This window comes from Musa acuminata, chromosome BXJ3-6 (genome assembly GCF_036884655.1).
Source record: "Musa acuminata AAA Group cultivar baxijiao chromosome BXJ3-6, Cavendish_Baxijiao_AAA, whole genome shotgun sequence".
NCBI classification, from domain to species: Eukaryota; Viridiplantae; Streptophyta; class Magnoliopsida; order Zingiberales; family Musaceae; genus Musa; species Musa acuminata.
The window spans coordinates 29,805,078-29,828,908 of NC_088354.1; the positions used below are offsets into that span (position 1 = coordinate 29,805,078).

Below are 23,831 nucleotides of genomic sequence, written 5' to 3' on the forward strand. Positions count from 1 at the left end.
AATTCTACTCTCATAAAATTCACACAAGAAAGAACGGATTGATGAAGAAATGTGTTCGAGCAAATTATCATCGTGATTTTGCCCAAGTGTCAAGATCGCACCAGAAACATAATAATAAACAACGAGTAAAAATAGACTGCTAACGAACTAAAATACGAGCAAATTAATTACCATCGTCATTTCATCACTGTAAACATCAGGCAAAATAAAATAATAATAAACGCTATAAAAATAAACGATGATTACTGGGGTTCGTTGTCAGCGTCACAGTCACTTCACTTGTGGTGTCTGTCGACTTATAATAGTCAAACACTGCCGGCTGTATTCTCATGATCGTCTCTAAATCGTTTCACACACCACACATGGGAACGAGTCGTCCAAACCGATGAGCTAACCGATCGAATCAACATCTGCGTGCGATTTACGCCACGCGTCATCAATCGACTGCAATCGTCGACAACGACATCGCCTTCTCCTATTAGTGTTTGTTCGGTCTTGAAGTCAGTTTTGCGTGCTTCTGCGAATGCGAACCACCTCCCTTGTACGTTGGCGCCGTTGAGGATTCACAGAAGCGTGCAAGATTTCCCTTCTCTCATCCCCATCCGGCGTCGCTATGAAGTGGATTCAGTAGAAATTCGGAGGCAGAAGTTCTCTCCCTCTTCTCGGTCGAGGTGCGGAGTAATTTCTCGTCTTAGTTTTACAGCGATGGCGTTCTTCTTTCGCAACTTTCGTCGGGAATCTTGCCCTACTAATGTCATTATTGCTGTTTGTTTGCACTTGAAGTCAGTTTTGCTTCTACTAGTGAATTGCCCACCTCCCGTTTCTGTTAGATGCCGTAGAAGAATCACATAAGCGTGAAAGAATCCGCTTCTCTCATCCCGATCCGGCGTCGCTGTGAAGTGGATTCAGTAGCAATTCCAAGGCAGGAGTTGTCTCTTTCTACGTCTCTCTCTTTCCGGATGCGCTCGGTCGGGGATCGACAACCTGTTGCCTGAATCTGGTCGAGGTACGGAGTAATTTATCGTCTCAATTTTCTTCCCCTCATCTTTTTCGTCTTTCGCTTTCAACTCTTCCCTTCTCTTTACCGTCGTCGATCTGGCGAACTTAACTCCATCTAAATGTACTGGCTGACGCCCCTGGAGATCGAAACGGACAGGCCTATGACTCTTCTTCGCCGTCCAGGAAAACCTCGTCCACCATCTTACTTTTCGCTTGCCTCTCCGATTTCGTCGCTTCTCCGTTATCTATTGTGTTGATTTTTCTTACATCATCACGATTTCATCTGATCGTTATGTATATATGTATATATATTATAGACATTTATGTAGTTATGTATGATTAGGTCTCACTGTGAGTCAAGTGGTGAAAGAGAAGTGAACCCGTGGGGGTCTCTTTCGAGTGGACCGAACCTTGTGATGGGTAATGATCTAGCAGTCAACACCAGAGAAAAATAATGTAAAGAGCTGCCGATCCGGGACCGGTTCTCGACCCCGTTCACACTCCATCAGTTGGAGTTTGAATCTTTTCTTCCTCTCTCCTCTTCGCTCGCAGTGTTTGAGGTAATCTGATGTTGACTGATATTTTGAGATAATATACGGATTCGGATTTATCCTCCGCATCCATTGCCCAGTCCGGCCATCCGCTTGATATTTTGAGATCCGATCGAGGATGGGGCATTGACTAGGGTAGATTTAGATCCATCATCGAAGTAGATGAGTTAGAGCCGGTTTGATCTATTTCTTTTGTACAATTCATCATTAATTTTAAAAAAGATCGAGGTAGGTCTTTTCAAAATAAATAAAACTGAGTTGGATAAGTTTGAGATGGGTACTGAGATGAGCATACAAGACCAATTAATCTAAATGATAGAAGAGGACATCAACAATGTGAACAACAGGATAATAGGACGAAGTGGAGAAATAGTAGCGTCAAAATATTTATAGAAATCATTTTATTTTGATTTACTAGTATGACGTGGTAAATGAGTGGATTGAGCTACAACAGATCATATCGTGCTGATGTGGTGGTCAAATTCTTTTCTGGATCCACGTTTTCAGGCCCGATGAGCTTATTGAGTTTGTCTATGAATCTTGATTCAATATTGGATAATAGTGTTTGATGTCAAGTATCTTGATTTGATAGAGATTCAGATTACGGAAGTAAACGGATTCGGATTCTAGATGGGTTCGCATGAACGCTAGCCAACAACATCCGTGGATTCCGCTCCCACACGCGAACGCGCAAGGGGGACCGGAAAGATCCATCAAAAGCCGTCTAAGGACGAACGACCACCGCATTCATTCCAAGAGACGGAGGCTTCACACTAATTGCTATTGTTACGGGGCAGAACTCCCGCATCTGATTGCCACTTCATCTCATCTCTATAACTATCTCCTTGCCCTCTCTCCTCTCTCGCTTAGGGGTGGGAAAGGTGCGGCGGCCTCTATGAGCCTCAATCCGCTCGTCTCTTAGTACTCTAGAGAACAAAGGAGGAAGAGAACGTCTGGATCTAGTGACTCCGTGTAGTTCTCGCTAGATCATCTGTAAGAATTCATTCTTCCATATGATATAACCAGCTCTAAGTTCGATTTCTAGACCAGGTAAGATGAGGGCCTAGTCATTGCCTTGATGATCTTTTTACTCTAAATTAAAGATATCGTTTCTACTCTGGAAGAATACGCCATTCCTCTTAGCTAGCTTTCTTATATGATTGATTAGTCCAAGTTAATCGTTACTTGAGAAAGTACCTTCGATTTGTATAGTTTACTTTTTTCCAGTGGTTCGCATTTGAGGCAAACTTGGCGTCCTACTAAGTGGGATAAGGCTAAATTCACACTGTTATCCCTTGTTCATTTTATAGTTTACATCTTAGTCTCTTTTACTGTGAGTATGCTGATATTGATACTTTACAACGTAGAAATTGCGACTCATTGCATGAACATATAAATAGGCAGAGAAGAAAACTGTTGTAGACAAAATTCATCATATTTCTGACCGAAAATTCTGATATATGAACTATTTTATCTTTTAAGATGCTTAATTTTGCTGAGTTTATACATATGGTGGACAAGTTCTTCGTAAACTACTTTTATAAAGAACTGATATAAATATTCCTCGATCTGATACCAGGACACTAGTTTACAATGCATTACACTAAAATCCAACACCAGACAACACCAGAGTCGGACACTCTGTTCTCTCCTCCAGTCACTATTCTGATGATTCGAGACTTTCTTGGTATTTATTAACAGGGTGTGCATATTTTGAATGCTATTTAGGTGAGCTTCTCAGAACAATTGCCCTAAGCAATTCCCTTGCTTCCTTGAGCTCATGGAGGACATCAAAGATGAATACACCCAGGATGGGACAACCGATATCCATGGGAACCCAGCTATCAAGAAGAACACCGGAAATTGGAGGGCTTGTCCCTACATTCTTGGTACAGTTCTCAGGTTCCTGTAGCCTTTCATTGTACAATTAGCATGCGCCTTGTTCGATCTTTTTGACTTGCGCAAAGGTTACCTCAGCAAACGAGTGCTGCGAAAGGCTGGCTTACTATGGGATGAGCACCAACCTGGTGAACTACATGAAGGATCGTCTCCACCAAGGGAATGTCACTGCAGCAAATAATGTCACTAACTGGTCAGGAACATGCTATATAATGCCACTGCTTGGGGCGTTCATAGCTGATGCCTACATAGGAAGATACTGGACAATTTCCAGCTTCATGATCGTTTATATTTTGGTAAGGAAGCAGAGGATCCTTGTCTTGGAGAATTCAGATGCTGGACACTGATATCTTCTTGCCTACAGGGTTTGACACTACTGACAATGACCGCATCAGTCAAAGGTTTGAAACCTTCATGCCAAAATGGTGTCTGTGATCCAACGAGAGCGCAGACTGCAGCAGTCTTCACAGCGCTCTATCTTATTGCGCTGGGAACGGGAGGAATCAAGCCATGCGTCTCTTCCTTCGGTGCTGATCAATTCGACGACTCTGACGAATCGGAGAAGAAGAGGAAGAGCTCGTTCTTCAATTGGTTCTACTTCTCCATCAACATAGGCGCCCTGATTGCTTCGTCTGTGCTAGTTTGGATACAGACAGACGTCGGATGGGGATGGGGGTTTGGAATCCCAGCGGTCGTCATGGCCATTGCAGTCGTCAGCTTTTTCATGGGCACACGGCTGTACAGGCACCAGAAACCTGGAGGAAGCCCCCTCACACGCATTGCCCAGGTTATGGTGGCATCTCTGAGGAAGGCTGGGGTGAAAGTGCCTGCTGATAAGTCACTGCTCTACGAGATCACACAAAAGGAATCGGCCATACAAGGCAGCCGTAAGCTTGACCACACAGACCAGTTCAAGTAAGCTCACCGAAACTCTTTGTATCACTCTCCTGTTTGTCGTAGACATGCAATTGCTATGGTAGCTGTGACACTGTCTGCAATCTGCAACCGTTTCTAGCTTATCATGTTGACTTCATTCGTTTTGGATCCCTGCAAGTGCTTGATGTTTGCAGTTGAGGCCACAGAATTTGTGCCTATCGTAATGGTTTGTACTCGCACTGTATTCCTGCGTGTTGTTCAGGTTCCTTGATAAGGCTGCTGTAGAGACTCAAGAAGACAAGGCCAGGAGTCCAGTGAATCCATGGAGGCTGTGCACGATCACCCAAGTGGAGGAGCTGAAGAGCATTCTGCGAATTCTTCCAGTGTGGGCAAGTGGAATCGTCTTCTCCACCGTCTACAGCCAGATGAGCACCATGTTCGTTCTGCAAGGCAACACCTTGGACCGCCACATGGGCCCCCACTTCCAGATACCGTCGGCGTCGCTCTCCATCTTCGACACCATCAGCGTGATCGTGTGGGTTCCGATCTACGACCTCATCATCGTTCCGGCGGTCCGAAGGTCCACCGGCCGGGAGCGGGGCTTCACGCAGCTGACGCGCATGGGCATCGGCCTGGTCATCTCCATCTTCTCCATGGTGGCGGCTGGCATTCTGGAGGTCGCGAGGCTGCGGACCGTGGCACGGCACCGCCTATACGACGTCACTAGTGGCTATGTTCCCATGTCCATATTCTGGCAGGTGCCTCAGTACTTCATCGTGGGCGCGGCCGAAATCTTCACCTTCATCGGCCAACTGGAGTTCTTCTACGACCAGGCACCGGACGCCACGAGGAGCATGTGCTCCGCGCTCTCGCTTACCACGGTGGCTCTGGGGAACTACTTGAGCACCTTGCTCGTCACGATCGTCACGTCCATTACGACGAGGAAAAGGAAGCTGGGATGGATTCCGGACAACCTCAATCGCGGCCACCTCGACTACTTCTTCTGGCTGCTGGCCGTTCTCAGCCTCCTGAACTTTGGCGTGTATCTCTTGATCGCCAAGTGCTACACCTACAAGAAGACAGTAGAGGACGAGAAGAACACAACCAACGACGTCGAGCTACAATGAGATCGGTGGTGGTTCGTTTGCTTTAGCAGTTTGTGAGGTCAGTCTGTGTCGCAAGTCTAAACCGTGTGACTCTGTTTTATTCGATTCGCTTGCCATGTAATGTTTGGTAATGGGTGGGGATACTGACGATGAAGACAACGGTGTCAGAAGCCTTGGCCTCCCTGACGGCGGCGTTGACGCCGTTCTCGATCATCGTTTCCTTTTTTTTCCTAGTACCTCTCCACACTCGGCCAACTCGCTTCGAATTATCCTCCTCTTGCTTCGTCGCCATCTTCTCCTTCGCCTTCCCTGGGTCGAACGACGAAGGGGAAGATCGTGTGATTGCCATCGCGTCGTCGCTTCAATGCCGGATCGCGAGCAGAGCAAGGGGAGGCAAAGCACGTTGAAAGGACACGGACAGCAGCGGCGGAAGGAGTCAGTCGATCGGCGTGACCTGTGAACTGAACCGAAATAAGTGAGGCCGAGTGAAAGCCGCGACGACGGTGAAAGCAGACGAACTCACGGCATCGCTGCTGTTTGTATGCTGCTGCACTGCAGCAGCAGCAGTAGGCTCTCTTACTCTTCGATTCCCTCGACACAATTACTTCACTTCACGGACAAATAGCCCAACCCACTTCAATGCCGGACCGACCTCTCCCTCCCTCCCTGCCAATAAATAGCAGCAGCAGAGTCTTCTCCCATCTCCAAAGGATTCGCGGTGCTCATGTTTGATGCTACACCACAAGGTCTGTTCCTGAACTCGTCGGCAAATGGCTGACAAGGGAGGCATATCCCCTTCGGATATCGAAGGAGGGCATCATCTGCCCCCTTCTGATGAGAGCGACCAAGACAGCGACGACGAGGCAGGGCACTCGCCGCACGATCCCAGCTGCGAAATAAGCGCATCTCCGGAGCCTTGCAGGAAATCCTGCGTCTCGGTCTCGGACGGCTCGCTGGAGGGCGACCTAGAGAGCGGGATTTCCGAGAGTAAGACGGCGAGTCCGGAGAGAGGTGGGAGGGATTGCCGGATTTGTCATCTCAGCTTGGAGAAGGCATCTCCTCCGGATGCGGGTGCGCCGATCGAGTTGGGGTGTTGTTGCAAGGACGACCTGGCTGCTGCCCACAAGCGATGCGCTGAGACGTGGTTTAAGATCAAGGGAAACAAGTAAGCGTTATAACATAAATGATCTCAACGTTTTCTTGTTCTTTTTCTCCGTATATTCTGAATCGTCCACAGAATGCAAGAGTATGTAGGAATTCTTGTTTGGACTGTTAGAGGGAGAAGAGCATAACATCACAGCCAACTATGTAAATTACTACTGGCAAACCGATGGTATTCCTAAGCCGTGGCCAGAAACCATTGCGTGGGAACAAATTTCTGAAGGTATTCAAATTTAGGGAAGTCTTGAATTAATTATAAGAGTCTAATGATGAATGTAAGCATCGTAAACTAGTAGTTTAGACATATTAAAAGTCAGTGTGTCACCTATACAAACTATCAATCTCAATGGTTTAGATTTATTATTGTTTCAGGTCAATGTTGGGTTTCATAAGAAATTTGATTGTTTTATTGCCCAGCATATAGCTGTTTTGTTCCTCGTCATTTCCAAGCTCTAGATGTAGGAGCAGAACACTGTGCATTACATCAAAGAAAGATGTTGCCTTGGTGATCTAGGGACAGTCTTTATATCTTTAGATATATAGATAGATACTGTTTGGTGACTTGAATCCTGGTTTCCACGTCTCAAAATGACAATCTTATCATAGTACCAACGTCCGTCCGTCCGTCCGTCCTCCCCCTCCATCTTACAAATACTGTAAGTGCCTTTGCATTTGGTATACTTTCTCTGTTTTTGGTTTGTTGTGGTATTGTTTAACGAACCAGTTGTGTTTCTCCATAGAGACTCAAATGTTTCAGCCAAAATAGACTGATTTTGACAGACAAAGAAGCTACAACATGGTTTTAGTTTCAGCTTTTGAATGGTTTCACCTCACCGAGCTGGCTACCAAACCTGCTGAAGCTAATAAGAACTCAAGTTTCAAAGGGTTTTGTTTCTCCGATGAGATGAACACTTCTACTTCTTTTGTTGATTGTGCGCTTCTTGAAATCTGACTTCACAAACTATTAGAATGCTGCTGTGATGCATAAAACCAACCTATTATTGGGTTGTTACTGTTTGTCACTCGTTGAAAGCTGACATTAGAAAGTTTGTGTTTTCTTTCTTGATTTCACTTGTTGAAAGCTGACTTCACAAACTATTAGAATCCTGTGATGCATGACAATTGCCAGGTTGTCGCATCGCAAAGTGGCTTTCATGTTTGGTCTCAAGCCTCGAAGCTGGTTTTACTTCCACCATGGAGATCTTTGTTCTTCCTATTGTTTCTGTCTGCAGGACATGTGAGGTTTGCGGCTCGATCGCGAAGAATGTGGTGGGTTCAGGCGAGACCGAACCCACCGAGCACTGGAACGAAGCTGCTACTGCATCTCCACCACCTTCATCATCATCATCATCATCATCATCAGAAACACAGAGCTTTTGGCAGGGCCACCGGTTTCTCAACTTGCTGCTTGCGTGCCTGGTGTTTGCCTTTGTCATCTCCTGGCTATTTCACTTCAATGTTCCAGGCTGAAAGTTGACACCAAGTTCTTGCAGTGAGATATCGAACCGAACCTATAAGAAGTCGAATGATCTATTGCTTGCTAATCAGTGAGTTTTGCTGCGTGTGTTACGTTACACAGGCATACATACCTGTCTTCTTCTTTACGTGTACATTTGTGTGTTGGTCTTTCTTCCACACACACACATATTACTAGTTTGTTGCAACAACAAAACATCAGTGAGTTGGGCATTTATTTGAGTGTTAAAACAGGCACAAGTGCCTTTACATGTACATTTACTATGTATTCTCTATCTTCCACACACACACACACACACACACACACGTGTGCCTACTGCAACCTTGATAGGCTCTAAAGCTGCCACATCTTTAAAGACCATAAGTTGTTGACCTTTGATGTATCAACCAGAAGACACTGTGCTCAGAAAATATTTTAGTTGTTGATAAATGGTAATTGTCAACAGAGAGACTAAATGTGATCTTATTGTGAATTTAGTCCAATTTTCTTTCACATTTGATGTGAGAATAAATTGAGATATTACAATAAGATTTTTAATTAATTAACCAATTAATTTCAAGTTAATAGTTGTGGACTCCCTCTTAGCCCTCTCAATGAAATCAGATTATTTTTCTTTTTTTCCTTTTCATATCCATCCAATATAAGACGATTAGGATCTCATAGAAATGATATAATAACAATCTCTTAGTTCTACGTTGGCAAATGGTGTGATCTTACATGTGGAGAAGAAAGCAACAAACAAATAACTATGACAAAGCAAAAAAGTGGTCTTCTGCTGGTTTCTTTACAGATCAGATCAGGATATGGGTTGGGATTTGGACCTCATCTTCATCAAGGAAAAGAAGTGTCTATTTTGGCTCCTAAAAATGCTTGTGGGGTTCATAAAAAGGAGAATAACAAAAGCTCTACCCCCACAAGAAGATCCTGAAAGAATTTTGTTCAATCATATGATACAATGGTGTTGTGCGAACACAGTAACATGATGATAGCAGTAGCATTTCTTCATAGCAAAACAAGAACCATAAAGAACATTATGGTAATCACTTCAAAGCAATTGCTTCCAATCTTTTTCCCCTTTGGAGAAATAAATGTTCCTTTTAGTTGCACAATGCTGTAACACAACAAAACCACTACACGCCACATGAGGTTAAGATTTCCTTTTGAATGCATAATAAAGAATCGTTGGGCATGAAAACAAAAAGAGAGTACATACGAGCATGCATGTTATGATGTAAGGGAGCAAAATGGTTGCATGCCCCGGCTAGATTAAAGTTCCTTGCTTTGCAAGGATAAGCATCAACACCCGGTTCAGTCGAATGCAGTGCTTCACGGTCAAGTCAAAGATGGTATCGCCGTGCATACTGTAAATCAGTAACCAACATGTCCGAAATGATCTATGCACCATTTGCCGCAGATTCAGAATGGATGTGGTTCCCGTCTTCTCCATGCTTGCCATTCACTTGCAATCTCTGCCTCTGGTTGAAAATAACCATAGATCACGAATACTGGATCAACATAAAAAAGGGGAAAAAGAACATACAACATATCTCCAGAAATGCATACTAATTATAAATGATTGATCTTAGACCATACGATCTGTGCAGAAAGCCGATGGGAGGTAGAGATAGCTAATGGCGCATAACAAAAAAAATTCTTCCTTCAAAATAGGACAGTTTTGAACTAATCAAGCAGCGGTGGGGAGACAATATTTGAATGAAGTCGATCAATGCGTATGGTGTATTAATTATCTATTTCCATTACAGCAGGTTAAATGTAAAAAATACATTTGCATCAGGCAATGGTGGTCGCATAATTCTAATTCTGATAGCCACAGCAACAGAAAGCAGACTTAATCTTCAGTTTACATATACTAAAACAAATGCAGAAGTAGATCATAACTATAACCTTTGCCAATAGTGTATATTACCAATAAGAAGGCGGAAGTAATATATGATCAATTTAATAAACAATATATTAGTCAAAGTGTCATACCCAATCAGCAGTATCCACCGAATTTCCATTCAATAACTTGTGGTGATCTTCTCTAGATTTTTCATCTTTATCTTTAACATATGGTAACAGTGGTTGGGATCCATTAGAACGATCAGGCATTTCTGTCGTAAATAATACAAAGAGTTTTTCAGCCAATCGATCTATGATACGAAGTGATATAGAATAAAAAAAGTCAACCAAGTCAAAAACAAATAAACACCTGGTAGTTTCTTGTCAACAAAGAATACCACTAAATTTACAGTATACCTACAAGCATACAAATGAAAACATAATGAAGTTGCCACCAGGATTACTTAAAAAAAAAAGCATATAAGAAAATATAATCACACATACAACCCACCATGCAACGACTACATCTACTGTGTAATGCTTGCGGGAAGCTACTATAAGCAAACTCTGAACAATAGCTAAAACCCAAGCAAGAAGCTTGATGAACCTGCAAAAGTCCAGATTGGATCAACTTTGAAATCATAAGCAACTAGAGTTGCACAAATGCCATAAGTGTACCTTTTAGTGCCATATTTATGGTATGTAAGGACAAAAACTAGTGTAAATATCATGTGGGATGAAAATATCAGATCACCACAACCATATATGACCCCCTGAGGAACTGAAAGTAAGAAGAAAAAAATATAAACACCTACAATGACAATGATGCAATTTAACTGCAAGGATAGAATATCCGAAAAGTAACATACAGTTAATCAGAAGCACTTCAGTTACACTCTCTGGTGGAGGCAGTCTGGCGAGCTCCCCTCCCTAAATGACCAAAAAAAACACAAAGAAGAAATCATTGGTATTACAGATTGCAATTGTTTTACTGGCAAAAGAAAGTTAAAATTGACAAGCCATTTGATGCAGATAATACCTCGCGGCAGTGATAGTTGGGTCCAGGAAGCTGTGTGGAATAGAAAGTGATGATCCGCAATGCTTGAGAAGCCTGAAATGACCCCTCAGTGTTGAATAATAGGATGACCAGAGGAAGGAAATAACAGGTGAATACAACTACTTACAACTAGAAATGACAAAATTCTCCGCCAGAGCAGAACAGTGTAGAAGCGCTTGCTATGATAAACAAAAGGATGAAATGTCCACTGCAAAAATAAAAACACCGTGTCATAACCATCAAACACTGAATATGGATATGTGCCTACAACAAAGGCAAGCAATATAATATAAGAGCTCAGAAAGCAGACATGATTGCTTAGAGTGCACAACAAGAAACAGATTGCATGTGCATCTTATATATGCAACCGAAAAGAGAGAGCAGAGGAAAAGATAAAAAGTCAGGCACATATAAGAAATGAAATCACTGCATCCGGCTACCAAGTGAAATGATGATGCCTTTAAAGAAGAACCAAGCTTATATAAATAAATGTGAATTAATTATCAAAGGTAATGGCACAAAAAAGCTAAACAAAAGGTTAAGAGAAAAGCTAAAATGGTTGCAAGACAAAAGGACAACAATAGAAGGGGACATACAGCCATATAAAGAGATGGAACCCTCAAACTAAATTGAGCTGGGATTTTTGTGTTATTGTAAATTATTTTGACATATACTTTCCAACATGTTTCATAATAAAGTTGAATCTGATTTTGGCATTGCTTTCAAAAAGCAAAGTTACCTCGAAAGTCTGATTACTTTTATTCACAAAAAAATATGCATGCAGAGACTTACAAGAGAAGCATCAGCAAATAACATATAGAGAAATGCATACCAGAATAAATGACAAAAAGATGAAGGTGAATAGGCTTTCACTGACGTAACCTCTTTCTTTTCCAAGTTCCTAAAATCGCAAAAGCATTAATAAAACATTAATGTTATTTCAATGCAGAACTGACAATCATTTCATTCAGCATTGCAGGTAACTCAGACAAAGCGCTAGCATGCACCGGAAGGATCATGTAGCCAGCATCTTGAAGAGTTGGTCCAGGTCGATGTAGATAATGAACTCCTCGTGCAGCCAGCCCATGAATGTACTAGAGAAAGACAAAAGCAGTGAATTATTCTCAAATCTAATTCATGTATATTTAGTTGAAGAGATATTTTTATGCTCACCATGCATGACAAAAAAAAAGAACAAAAAATATTTTCAGTAAATAATCACATTAACCCACGACTAATTACAAAATCAGATAGATGAAAGCATAAGATTATCATAGGAGCAGCAGTAGAAAGTTCTTTCATAATAGTCCATATGGACCATCAAGGAAATGCAAAAAGCAAAATAAAAAAGGAAAAAATAACAAACAAAATATTATAGAAAAAAGATAATACTAACATACTTGGTGTATTAATTTAGGAGACAAGAAAGTTCAATATAGAAATTGCCTTTTTTTAGGATAAAATATAGGAATCACTTTAAAGTGCCATGTCTGATTTAAGTCAACCTGATCAACTAAAACCAAATATTATTAAATGAAAGGCCAACATATCAACAATGCAGTCACATTTATGCAGGTGGTCACATATGTCCACAGAAAGTACTATCATATGCACTTTAAAAATAATAATAATTTGAACATTTTAAGATTATATTTGTAATGGCATGAAGCATGATTCTCAGAGATGTTAAACAAGTAAACTGATATACTCACTCATTAGATGGCTGAATCTAAACTAGAATATAGTTTGGGTCCTATATTCACAAAAGAATAAAAGTATGATGCTTTACCATGACAATGAACTTATAGAAACAGTCGCTGGATGAAGGATCCAACTAACGAAACAGTAATAGCACACAAACTGAAATCCTTGGAAGAATACTCTTCGTCTTAAAAGCAGTAACTTCCAACATCATTTAGTTATAGCTCTTGAATAGGATGTTCTGTGACGATTAAAGTAACTAACAACTAAATAAAAGAACTCGTGATGAATGCCACCAACCAGAAGCAGATTACCACCGAACTCTCTCAAAGAATTGGTTGGTTAAAAATCTATTGAACAAAGAATCCCATGATCTTGAAAACATTATGTCACAAGTTTCTTAATGGTTGCGCTAATTACTGTGGAAACAAAAGTGCAATGAATTCGTTACAACTTATGCTATTCCACTGAAAAAAACTACATCTGTGTAGAATTCAGCTTGCAATATCAAGCCATCAACAGAAAAACATCAGCTCTGTTGACAGAGATGTTTTCTGTGTACCTAGACACGAGTCTAAATTCCTGTCACAAATCAATATATCGCAGAAATCCAAACTAATGATTCCTATCAAGAAGAATTCACGCCAACATCCGGATTGCAAATTTTCCATCTTGAGTGCTTGTTTAGTAATCCCATAAGATCATTCGAAAAACACAAAGTCATACCTGAAATATGAGTCCTGCTAGCAGTAGCTTCCACTTTTCCATAAAAAGTTGAAGCTCCACATATGTTTCCATGCAAATCTTCCTCCATAGCTGCAAACAAAAAAGTGATGACATCAAACCACGCGGGATATTCTTCTCGTTACATGAAAGAGGAAGAAAAGTTGAATTTTTGGAGGGAAAAAAGGTACCTTGGGAGCCTCGCGACCAATGTAAAGCGTCATGGCGATCAACCAAAGGTCCAACCACTCCCATACTCTGTCAGCATCCGACCTGCGTCGTCCTGCGCATGATCCCTGGTCTTTACTCCTCCTTTTCCTTGCCTTGCTTCAGAGTTGATCCACCAAACGGCGTAAAACAAAATCCCCTGGTTTCCACGTTGTTTCACCGATAGGAGAAGAAGGAAAAAAGATCCTTCTTTTCTTATAATTAAGAAGAGAAAGGTAAAGATCAGGAATCAGATTGTGGACGTCAGACGGTCAGGTGGGCTCGTCTTCCTCCTCCTCCTCCTCTCGGCTTCCTCAGAGAACGCGGTCTACAAACGGATCTCCGCCTTCGAAGGTTCGGCGGTTTACTGAGGCGGGGACGGCCCAAGAGGAAGAGGACGGAGACACAAACCCAACCAAAGGAAGGGGACGAAGGGGGGAGGAGTGAGGAGAAAAAGAGGGCGACGAGAAAGGAACTTCCCGCACGGTCACGAACTAAATAGAACGGAAACGAGAGAGAGAGAGAGAGAGAGAAGCCTCACCGCAACTCCCACTTTTCTTTTATTTTTAGCTCAAATTAATATTGACGATAATAACAACAACAACAACAATAATAATAAATATTTTTATTTACTTGTATATATAATATTTCTTCAAAATTAGTGATTCTAATATCTACCTCTCTAAATTTAAGCTCTATATATATAATGTAAACTCATAAACTAAAATATATATTGTTATAGCTCCACATTGATGGAATACCTTAAAACTTCAATTGATATTAACATCTTCTAAAAATTAATATTTTAAAAATAGATTGTATTTACAATTGTAACTCTGAAATTAATCTAATAGTTAAAGCAATCAGGGGTAATTATATATCTATTTTTTTTAAAATTATTAGTTTTCCTTCAAAATTAGTGATTCCCATTTTTGCCTATCTAAATTTCAGCTTAAGTGTGTGTGTGCGCGCATATATATATATACATATATATATATACATATATATATATGAAATATCTTTCAATTGACATTAATAAATGTTAAAAAATATTTCACAATTGGTGAAAGTAAAACAATTGTAAAAGCAATAAGGGCAATCAATTAGACATTTTATATTAATAATTTTATTTCGAACTGATTGATAATTATGATGGGAAGTGAGCTAACAAAATTGTTATATATATATATATATATATATATAATTTAGATACGTGAAATATATGTAAGTTCTAAATATTTGAAGAAAATTGGAGAGCAAATATATATTAACTTTGATTTCTGGGGTAACTTGAGAACGGAATGAGTATTGTGATTTAAGCCATCTTTATTAATTAGATCATATGTGGTCTTAAGTCGAAATAATATATTTTGAGTTCTTATCGGAATTTAAATATAGATATTGAGTTCGATATCGCAGATAGCTGACATAATAAAAATAATAATAATAATAATAATAATAATAATAATAATAATAATAATAATAAATTTCAAGAAGTTGGAAATTTGAATTTTTATTTTTTATTTATTTTATGTAGCCTCTAAAAAGTTCCCGAAGCATTTCCCTTTTTGATCTGAAATCATGGGTTTGGATCTGCTCTAATATGGGGATATTAATTCCACCACAAAAAGGAAACATAAACGAAATCGATCGAATTCACGAAAAAGAATCCCTCGTCTTGAGTTTCCTTTCCGGAAGATGTCACTCTTTTTATTTTTCTTCAATATTTACATCTCTTTTCCCTTTGTACTGTACGAATCTATAAGCTCTACTGGTTAGTAGTGTATAGGGTGAACAAAGATCAGTTACAATATTTTTTTTATAACTTTATTATTTCTTTATAGACGTGTGAAAAACACTAATCCTATTAAAAAATGTTTATTTATATATATATTTTTAAATTTCTAAACCAATAGGAATTACTATTTGATGCCCGCTAATGATGATAAAGTTAGTTTGTACAACAATTTGAGCCGTTATTCTTCTGTTATAGTGTTTTGTTAAAGGTTTACAATGTTTTTTTATATATGTTTATAAAGTTTTTATATATGTGCATGAAAAACATTATAGCCCTATAAAAAAACACTATTAATACCATAGAAGACAAGTTTTTCTTTTTCTTCGTATTTTTGTTCCAAGACCAATAAGAATACACATTTGAAATTCTAAAATATTTCATTAAACTTTAATAAGCATAATAAAGTTAATAATTAATGTTTATGAGAATTTAAATTAATTAAGACTGTGTTATAAACAGTTCACTAACAAAAAAAATATAAACCTATTTAAAAATATTACAATAAATTCGATTGAACCAAAAATAATATAACCACATTCATAAACATTATAGCGGTTGGAGATGAGGGGTGTTATAAGAGAAAAATCCAACACTTTGGACCTTTTTCGAGAAATCACATAATTTTGTTTTTATATTTGTTCTTTTTTTTTTTTTTTTTTTTTCTAATTTTGCACTTGGGACTCTTTGAACTTCGATCTTAATCCATTTTGGCTCAAATTTATCTTTATAATTTTATTTTATTTTCAATAAAGTTTGGCAAAATTAGCCGTTAAAATATATAACTTTAGTATTTATTCCTCTTATTTTAAGTCAAACATGCGCCCTTATAACTCACATCATGGTTATTCCATATTTTCCTTTGAATTGATTCATTATAATTCTATGACGTTGATCATGAACGGTTGTCGCGCACCCGTAACAACTTTGTTCAATGAACCGTTCGTCGTTTGTATTTACATGTACAGTTGCGTGGCAACATGTTTTGACTTGGTTTTATGTCATTTTGCTTGTAAAAATGTAAGTTCGAACAAGTTGCAGTGCTACAGTGCGACCGCTCACCAAATCGAGCAAAACAGTCGAAAACAGCTCTGTTTTCATGTGTCACAGGCTGTTTTCTATAGCCCGTTATTGCACATGAAACATCAGCCATCTCAGCACCCTGGAACCACCCGGGTGGCACCATAGGGGATGAGGTTTTGGTATAGTGTCGGGCATTGAACAATCTTTTGCAAGTTCGCACGTTACCTTGATAGAAATTTGTTGTCACGCCCGGCACCCGGTGAGTAATTGTTTGTGGACTTGCAGCTGTTAGTTCAACCTTCTAAAGGCCTTGTTTTCCTCCTCTCTCTCTTTTCTCTTGTGCATGTAAAGTGCTCGCTGAATTACTTGTAAAGCTTCCCCTTTTCGCGAGACATCGGGACTTGTCCGTCGCTCATTCTTCGAACTAATCAACTTTTTCTTTTACAGGTTCTTCGGGACCTATGAGAGGTTGCAAGTGGGCTAATCTTTGCAGATGCATATCGCAAGGGCGATGCACGACTTAGGCAACACAAGCTAAGTTTGCGTCTTTGCCGCAAGGGTGCCTCATGACTTAGGCAATTACAGCTAAGTCTGTAACATTGTGGTATCAGAGCGGGCAAGCAATTCGAGCAAGCAGCAAAGGAACTTCGTATTTTCGCAATGGCAAAGCACCGTGGCGAATCACGCAAGACGAGGCAAGTCGGACCCTTGCCCCAAGCAGCCACAGGTGGGCTGCAAGTGCATACTCGCTCTCATATCATTGGAGCCACTCAAGTAGAGCAAGGCAGCGAATATGACGAGCGAGAAGTTGGCTACTCTTTGCGAGCAGAGGAGGCACAATCGGGAGCGCCAATCGGGAGGAAGAGCCATAAGGAGAGACTCACAACGATGAAAACCCACTTGGATGTTCTTGAAGTGAACTTGGAGGAACTCTACCATGGCCAACGAAGGCTTGTTGGGGTAGAGAGCACGCAAGAAGTCATGGCGGTGACCGATTATCAGATGAAACCAAAGACTCCATGCTACACCTGCAGGATGTCGTGGTGGAACTTACTTCCAGGGTGACCATGCTCACGAGGGCACTGAATGCGGAAGGAAACAACACTCATGTTGCACCGGCACAAAACTTGAGAGCACCCGAGCCACATTATTATGGAGGTGCCCGAGATGCCAAAGAGCTCGAGAATTTCCTATTCAATATGAAATGATACTTTCAAGCTACAAGGCCTGATTATAAAGAAACCAAAGTTTCTATAGCAACCATGTATCTGAACGGAGATGCAAAAGTTTGGTAGCGAACCCGTTGGGAGGAGATCCAACAAGGTCGGTGTCGAGTTGGTATATGGGAGGACTTGAAGTGGGAGTTGAGAACTCAGTTCCTACCGGAGAACACAAAGTTCATCGGAAGAAGGAAGTTGAGATAACTCTGCCAAAATACTTCTATTCAAGACCATGTGAAGTAATTTTCTGCGCTAATGTTGGACATACAGGACATGTCCGAGAAGGATAAGCTGTTCAGCTTCCTCAATGGTTTGAAGCCATGGGCTTAACAAGAACTATATTGAAGGAATGTCACCGATGTGATCGGGCAATTGCTACCACAGAAAGGCTCATCGACTTTGTTTCCTTAAAAGACCCAGGAAAAAGAAAATAATCTTCAGGCAATCACCTTCCAAAATATTCTCAAGGGAAGGAGCTCAAGGGAGAATAAAGGAAGAAGAGCTCCCACAAAGGGCCAAGCCCGAAAGGCAAGGCACCGAAACCTAGCGGATGCTTCTTGTGCGGAGGGCCGCACATGGTGAGAGAGTGCCCACAAAAACAGGCACTCAATGCTTTAACAGCTTCTATCCATCCCCCCGATCGGACAAGGGCAAGGTTGTCGCCCTTAGTTCAAGTAGTTCAGAATCCAACAGCGACGGTGAGGAGTCACAAGGACCCCGGGTGGGAGCAATGCGTTTGTTGAACGCCATGCAGGGTCAAGTGGGGGAGAACACGAAGATAAGATTACAAAAAGCAAGAAGTAGCGAGCTGATGCACGTAGACGTAAAGCTCAATGGCCAAATGACCTGTGCAATGGTAGACACGGGCACTACCCACAACTTCATTATCGATCGAGAAGCAAAGTGACTTGGGCTGATCATGGAGAAGAGCCCAAGTCGAATGTAGGCGGTGAACTCGGAGGCCGAGCGAATCTCCGGGTTGGCAAAGGGAGTTCCCATCAAGATCGAAATATGGAGTGGGAGCACAAATATGATGGCGGTGTCACTTGATTGCTAGTCATAGGTGCCCAGCAAGCCAATCACATGAGTGATGACACATGTGACTTGATACAGAATCTTTTTGCTTATTATATTTTGGCATATATCACTTTATAACTATTGCATAAATTCATACATATATTGTGATATCCTTGGATTTGTACAATGGGAATCGGATCGTGATAAGATCACGATAATGAGATCGATTCACCTTTAAACACATATCCTAAATAATCCCGGTCATAGGTTACTCGAGAGGGACATCGTGATAATCGGATAGACTGGTGTGCTGTATACCCGTCCATATGATGGATGCAGCTGGTCTCATAGTTGCTCGTGTAGGGACACTAGGGATATAGTACAGATGCTCATTGGAGAATGAGTTCACTGATTGATCCGCTTACGGAATGCTGGATGGTTGATGATGCCTTATTGTCAGACAGCGATTCCGTGGTCCTAGTGGTATATCTGGTCCTTAGACTTGAGACACCAAGGATGTTCTGTATGAGTGCTCCACTCTTTGATACTAGACTTATAGGTTTGGCTGTCCCAGATCTAGTACAACTGGTCATTGGGAGTGGTAGTCGACCTTACGAGGGCTATTGAGTGTCGATAGAGGATCATCCACTCTCGGCATCATGAGAGGAATATCCCATGTGTTCTTGCTCAAACAAATCCCTGGCCAGGGTCATTCGGGTTGAGAGAGAAAGAGTTCTCCGGGAGAATCCGATTAGAGCGAGACTCGAGTAGAAACCGTATGGGTCTGACAACACCATGCTCGATATACGGTCTCTGGGATATTAGATGGATGAGGGATTATAGGTACACGGTAACTGAGGACAGACAGGTCCAATGGATTGGATTCCCCTGTATCGTTTAGGGACTACGGCGTAGTGGTCTAGTACTTCCGTAGTCGATGAGTCAAGTGAATTATTACAGAGATAATAATTCACTGAGTTAGAAGGAGTTCTAACAGGTATGACTCACGGCCAGCTTGATATTGGGCCTAGAGGGTCACACACATATGGTAGGCATTGCGATGAGTAGAGGTTCAGATATGAGATATCCGACGGAGCCCTTGTCTTATTGGATGCAGATCCAATACCCACTAGGGGAGGACCCATTAGGGTTTGACAAGGGACCTCTATAAATAGGAGGGATTCAGAGCCTCATAGGCTAGAGTCTTTGCTTGCTTTTCCTATTCTCCTATCCCTCTCCACCTCAGAACAGGCCTGGAGTTTTGAGGAGCATCGTTGCAACCGTGTGGATCACCGCTAGAGAGGAGGACGCTTGACCTCCTTCACCCTCTCCTAAGGATCTGCAAGGAAACAGGGATATACGATCTCCCTAGGTAACACAATCTACTCTATACGCAGTTTTGAGTTTCGCGGATTTTGCACACCAATCTTCACACGACGACGAACATCTTTTTGGGAATCGGAAATTTTGTTTTCTTGTTCTTCCGCTGCGCATGTGATGTCGCCCCCAAGATTTTCCCAACGGTGGTATCAGAGCCAGGTTGTTCGTGCGAATGATTGGTTTTGAACAGCATGTGTTGTGTTTAGGAAGAATATTCACGTCAAAATCGTTGACGCAAAAGGGCAGCAACAGTTGCTGCCCTCGATCTGCGTGCGTGAAGCGCAGTCGAAGGCGGGCAGCACAGGGGCTGCGTCTGCAGCAGCCGGCCGGCGGCCTGCTTGCAGCAGGCTTTCTGCCGGCGGGGCTGGCAGCCCACGGGCAGAGGCGCCGCAGGGCAGCGGCGCCTGCCGCCGCTGCTCCCGCGGGCGAAACGCCCCGCGGGACAGCACGGCCTGCGGAGGCAGCGGCGCCCGAAGGGGGCGCCCACCCACAGCGGGCGTGCCGCCAGCAAGCGAGGGCAATGCCCTCGCCCCGCCGCACAGGCCGCCGCCGCCAGAGTGGCGGCGGCGGCAGCAGCGAAAGGGGGAAAGGGCATTATGGTTTTCTGGGCAAAAGATAGTTTTGCCCCTCGGAATTTGAGAACTTCCAGTTTCTGTCTTTTGTCCAAATTACGAAAATACCCCTATAAATTCCAAAATTCCCTACATGTCCCTGATTTCAGAAAATATTAATTAATTAAAAGGTTTAGTTGATTATTATTTTTATTATTATCTAGTAGTCCTACATGATGATGATTATTTATACATGTGATGTATGATGTGTGGACGGATGATCATGGACCGTGTGATGTGTGTACTTGTGATTATTATTATTGAGGTCTGCGAGCCTCCATTATATTTCTCGTTTATTGTCGGGCATGCGTGCCTATGATTAAGTTGTAATCACATGAGGAGGCGCAGCGGGAGCGTGGATGCGATAGCGGGACCCACGAGACGGACGATCGCGATGCATGAAGATGCATCAAGATGTCGACGGAACCGACGAGGACGAGATGGATGATCACAGGGCATGGAGATGCACCGTTGCACACATAGATCTTAATGTGAGTGATTAGGCCTATTGGCTCGGGCCTAATCACATTACGTTGTGGTCCATGATCATCTAGTGTAATTGATTATACACATACTAGATAAGTATATATATTTGCATGCAATGTAAATATATATTAAATATGTATATGTGTGACATGTCATATTAGGAGACCAAATCTTAGAAACATCTCTCGATAATATTAAGTCGGTAAACGTGAGGCAATTAGATTGACCCACGTGGCCTTCCATCGTTATAAGTAGGAACAGATTCCCGATGTAGGTTGAGTTGGTCGAGTCCCTCGAGACTCACCTATATCGCGATTCGCTATCTTGCTTACGACATAGAGATGTCACCGGTGACCTGAGGGCATGGTATACTTGGTCGAGTCCCTCAAGGGTATATCATCAAATCAGACTCATCTTGTAACGAAGGTGTTGACTTAACCAAGCATCATGGTTGGTCGAGTCCCTCGAGGCCATGGTGATTCGGAGGCCAAACAGGATGGGAATCACAAGGAGTTGTGATCGGCAAGAGTTGCCTACCTTTTAGGCTTAGTGTGATTGGTCGAGTCCCTCGAGGTTACACTAAGACGCTGATTGGATCCTGATCCCCACTAGAAGTCTGCCGGAGACTTCCATTTCACGTGCTGAGGGTGTCGCGTGACTCGTTAGTAAAATAGTGGGAGCATATTAAGATAGAAGTCCATATCTTGATAGTTTATTTCTTGCAAAATCTGCATGTTATTCATTTCTGCTGCATCTTTATTTTCAGAAAATGTCGCTTTTAAATCCCTTACGTGGCATACTTGATGTCAACCGCCTCACTAGTCCAAATTATATGGATTGACTCCGTAACTTGAGAATTGTTCTCACAGCGGAGAAAATCGTGTACGTCCTTGATACAGTGATGCCTATGCCCGAAGAAGGGGCAAACGAGGATGAGATCGCTCGCTACGTGAAGTACATTGATGACTCCACTCTTGCTCAGTGCTATATGTTGGGCTCTATGACTCCTGAGTTACAGAGACAACATGAAAAGATGGATGCCAGATCCATTCTCCTACATGTCCGCAAATTGTTTGAGGAACAGGGAAGGACTCAGCGATATGAGATATCTAAGAGCCTCTTCCGCGCTAGGATGACTGAGGGGACACTGGTTCAGAACCATGTCCTAAAGATGATTGAGTGGATAGAGAAACTCACAAGTCTAGGAATGGTCCTAGATGATAACTTGTGTGTGGACATTATCCTTCAGTCCCTACCAGATTCCTTTTCATAGTTCAATATGTTGAGGGAGGCAGAGAGTACTATTAAGAATGAGAAGCCAGTTCTCTACACTGGTGAGACTAAAAAGAAAATAAAAGTAGAAAGGTCCCTTAAGAAGGGAAAGGGCAAGAGCAGACCAGGTAAAGCAAAGGTTGCTAAGAAAGACCCAGCAAAGGACAAAGGCCAGTGTTTCCACTATGGTAAAGATGAGCACCGGAAGAGGAACTGCAAAGAGTACCTTGCAGAAAGGGCGAAACAAGAAGCTTGGTGAAGCTTCAGGTATATTCATGATCAACCTCCAATTGTTAGATTTTTGAGATAGTGCATTGGTATTGGATACCAATATTGCTTATCACATCTACAATTTATTGTAAATTCTAACAAAGCTAAGGGGAGATTGACGAGAGGAATATTGCATAAAGGTTTGTTTATACAAGACACTACTCCACATATCATGAATGTAAGTGTCTAAGAGGAAACGAGAGGAGGTGAACAGTGTATACCTATGGCATTGTAGGCTAGGTCATATCCATGAGGGAATGATTCAAAAGTTGCTAAATGATGGATATGCAACTTACGAGCCTTGCCTTTGTGGAAAATGGACCAACTCTCCATTTAGTGGAACTAGAGAGAGAGCCACTGAGTTGTTGGAACTCATACATAATGATGTATGTGGACCCATGTCAACTCATGCCATTGGAGGTTACTCCTACTTTATTATATTTACTGATGATTTCTCAAGGTATGGATATGTGTACTTAATGAAGTACAAGTCCGAGGCCTTTGAGAAATTCAGAGAGTATAAGAATGAGGTGGAGAACCAGACTGGAAAGAGTATCAAAACTCTTCGATCAGATCGAGGAGGTGAGTACTTAAGTACAGAGTTTACTCAGTTCCTCAAGGACCATGGGATATTATCTCAATGGACACCTCCTTATACACCTCAGCTCAATGGTGTCTTTGGAAGGAGGAATCGTACGCTATTAGATATGGTACGGTCCATTATGAGTTTCGCTGACCTACCCATCTTATTCTAGGGATATGCCATAGAGACCGCAGCTTACCTTCTGAACAGAGTTCCAACTAAGTCGGTAGTGTCTACACCATATGAGATATGGAAAGGGAAGAAGCCTGATCTTAAGGTTGTTAAGATTTGGGGCTGCCCTGCCCACATTAAAAGACACAACCCCGATAAGTTAGAATCAAGGACAGAGCGATGCAAATTTGTGGGACACTCGAAGGAAACTTGTGGGTATTATTTCTATCATCTCGAGGACCAAAAGGTCTTTGTAGCTAAGAGAGCAGTGTTCCTTGAGAAGGAACACATTCTTGGCGGAGACAGTGGGAGAATGATAGAGTTGAGCGAGGTTGGAGAACCAAGCTCAAGCACCACTCTACAGCCCAAGTCTGTTCAGGTACCTAATACACAAGTTTCAACTT

At 41.8% G+C, this 23,831-nt stretch overlaps 3 protein-coding genes across 12 annotated transcripts; 2 read left to right on the forward strand and 1 right to left on the reverse strand.

Annotated features, from left to right (window-relative positions):
- Window positions 1-507: 507 nt before the first annotated feature.
- On the forward strand, window positions 508-5,552 carry LOC135585173 (protein NRT1/ PTR FAMILY 8.1-like). 7 transcript variants are annotated; one of them, XM_065156287.1, is made up of 7 exons: window positions 508-671; window positions 784-1,006; window positions 3,130-3,181; window positions 3,279-3,439; window positions 3,528-3,745; window positions 3,814-4,364; window positions 4,588-5,552. In XM_065156287.1, the coding sequence occupies exons 4-7, from the start codon at window positions 3,331-3,333 to the stop codon at window positions 5,450-5,452; spliced, it is 1,743 nt and encodes a 580-aa protein (XP_065012359.1). In that variant the 5' UTR covers window positions 508-671; window positions 784-1,006; window positions 3,130-3,181; window positions 3,279-3,330; the 3' UTR covers window positions 5,453-5,552. The 7 variants fall into 7 exon arrangements, with proteins under 7 accessions (XP_065012359.1, XP_065012358.1, XP_065012360.1 ...); XM_065156286.1 differs by lacking the exon at window positions 3,130-3,181; XM_065156288.1 differs by lacking the exon at window positions 3,130-3,181 and having other exon boundaries at window positions 788-1,006.
- Window positions 5,553-5,774: 222 nt separating this feature from the next.
- Window positions 5,775-8,178, forward strand: LOC135641172 (uncharacterized). The gene is made up of 2 exons (XM_065156293.1): window positions 5,775-6,596; window positions 7,825-8,178. The coding sequence occupies exons 1-2, from the start codon at window positions 6,202-6,204 to the stop codon at window positions 8,060-8,062; spliced, it is 633 nt and encodes a 210-aa protein (XP_065012365.1). The 5' UTR covers window positions 5,775-6,201; the 3' UTR covers window positions 8,063-8,178.
- Window positions 8,179-9,100: 922 nt separating this feature from the next.
- On the reverse strand, window positions 9,101-13,990 carry LOC135640585 (phosphatidylinositol:ceramide inositolphosphotransferase-like). 4 transcript variants are annotated; one of them, XM_065155184.1, is made up of 12 exons: window positions 13,584-13,990; window positions 13,396-13,485; window positions 11,976-12,062; window positions 11,801-11,869; window positions 11,096-11,176; window positions 10,951-11,022; window positions 10,781-10,841; window positions 10,590-10,692; window positions 10,423-10,518; window positions 10,282-10,328; window positions 10,062-10,183; window positions 9,101-9,544 (listed from the first exon to the last, which is right to left on the reverse strand). In XM_065155184.1, exons 1-12 carry the CDS (start codon window positions 13,614-13,616, stop codon window positions 9,464-9,466), a joined length of 942 nt encoding a protein of 313 aa, XP_065011256.1. In that variant the 5' UTR covers window positions 13,617-13,990; the 3' UTR covers window positions 9,101-9,463. The 4 variants fall into 4 exon arrangements, with proteins under 4 accessions (XP_065011256.1, XP_065011257.1, XP_065011259.1 ...); XM_065155185.1 differs by lacking the exons at window positions 10,062-10,183; window positions 10,282-10,328 and having other exon boundaries at window positions 9,407-9,544; window positions 13,584-13,749; XM_065155187.1 differs by lacking the exons at window positions 10,062-10,183; window positions 10,282-10,328; window positions 10,423-10,518; window positions 10,590-10,692 and having other exon boundaries at window positions 9,419-9,544; window positions 13,584-13,749.
- Window positions 13,991-23,831: the final 9,841 nt, after the last annotated feature.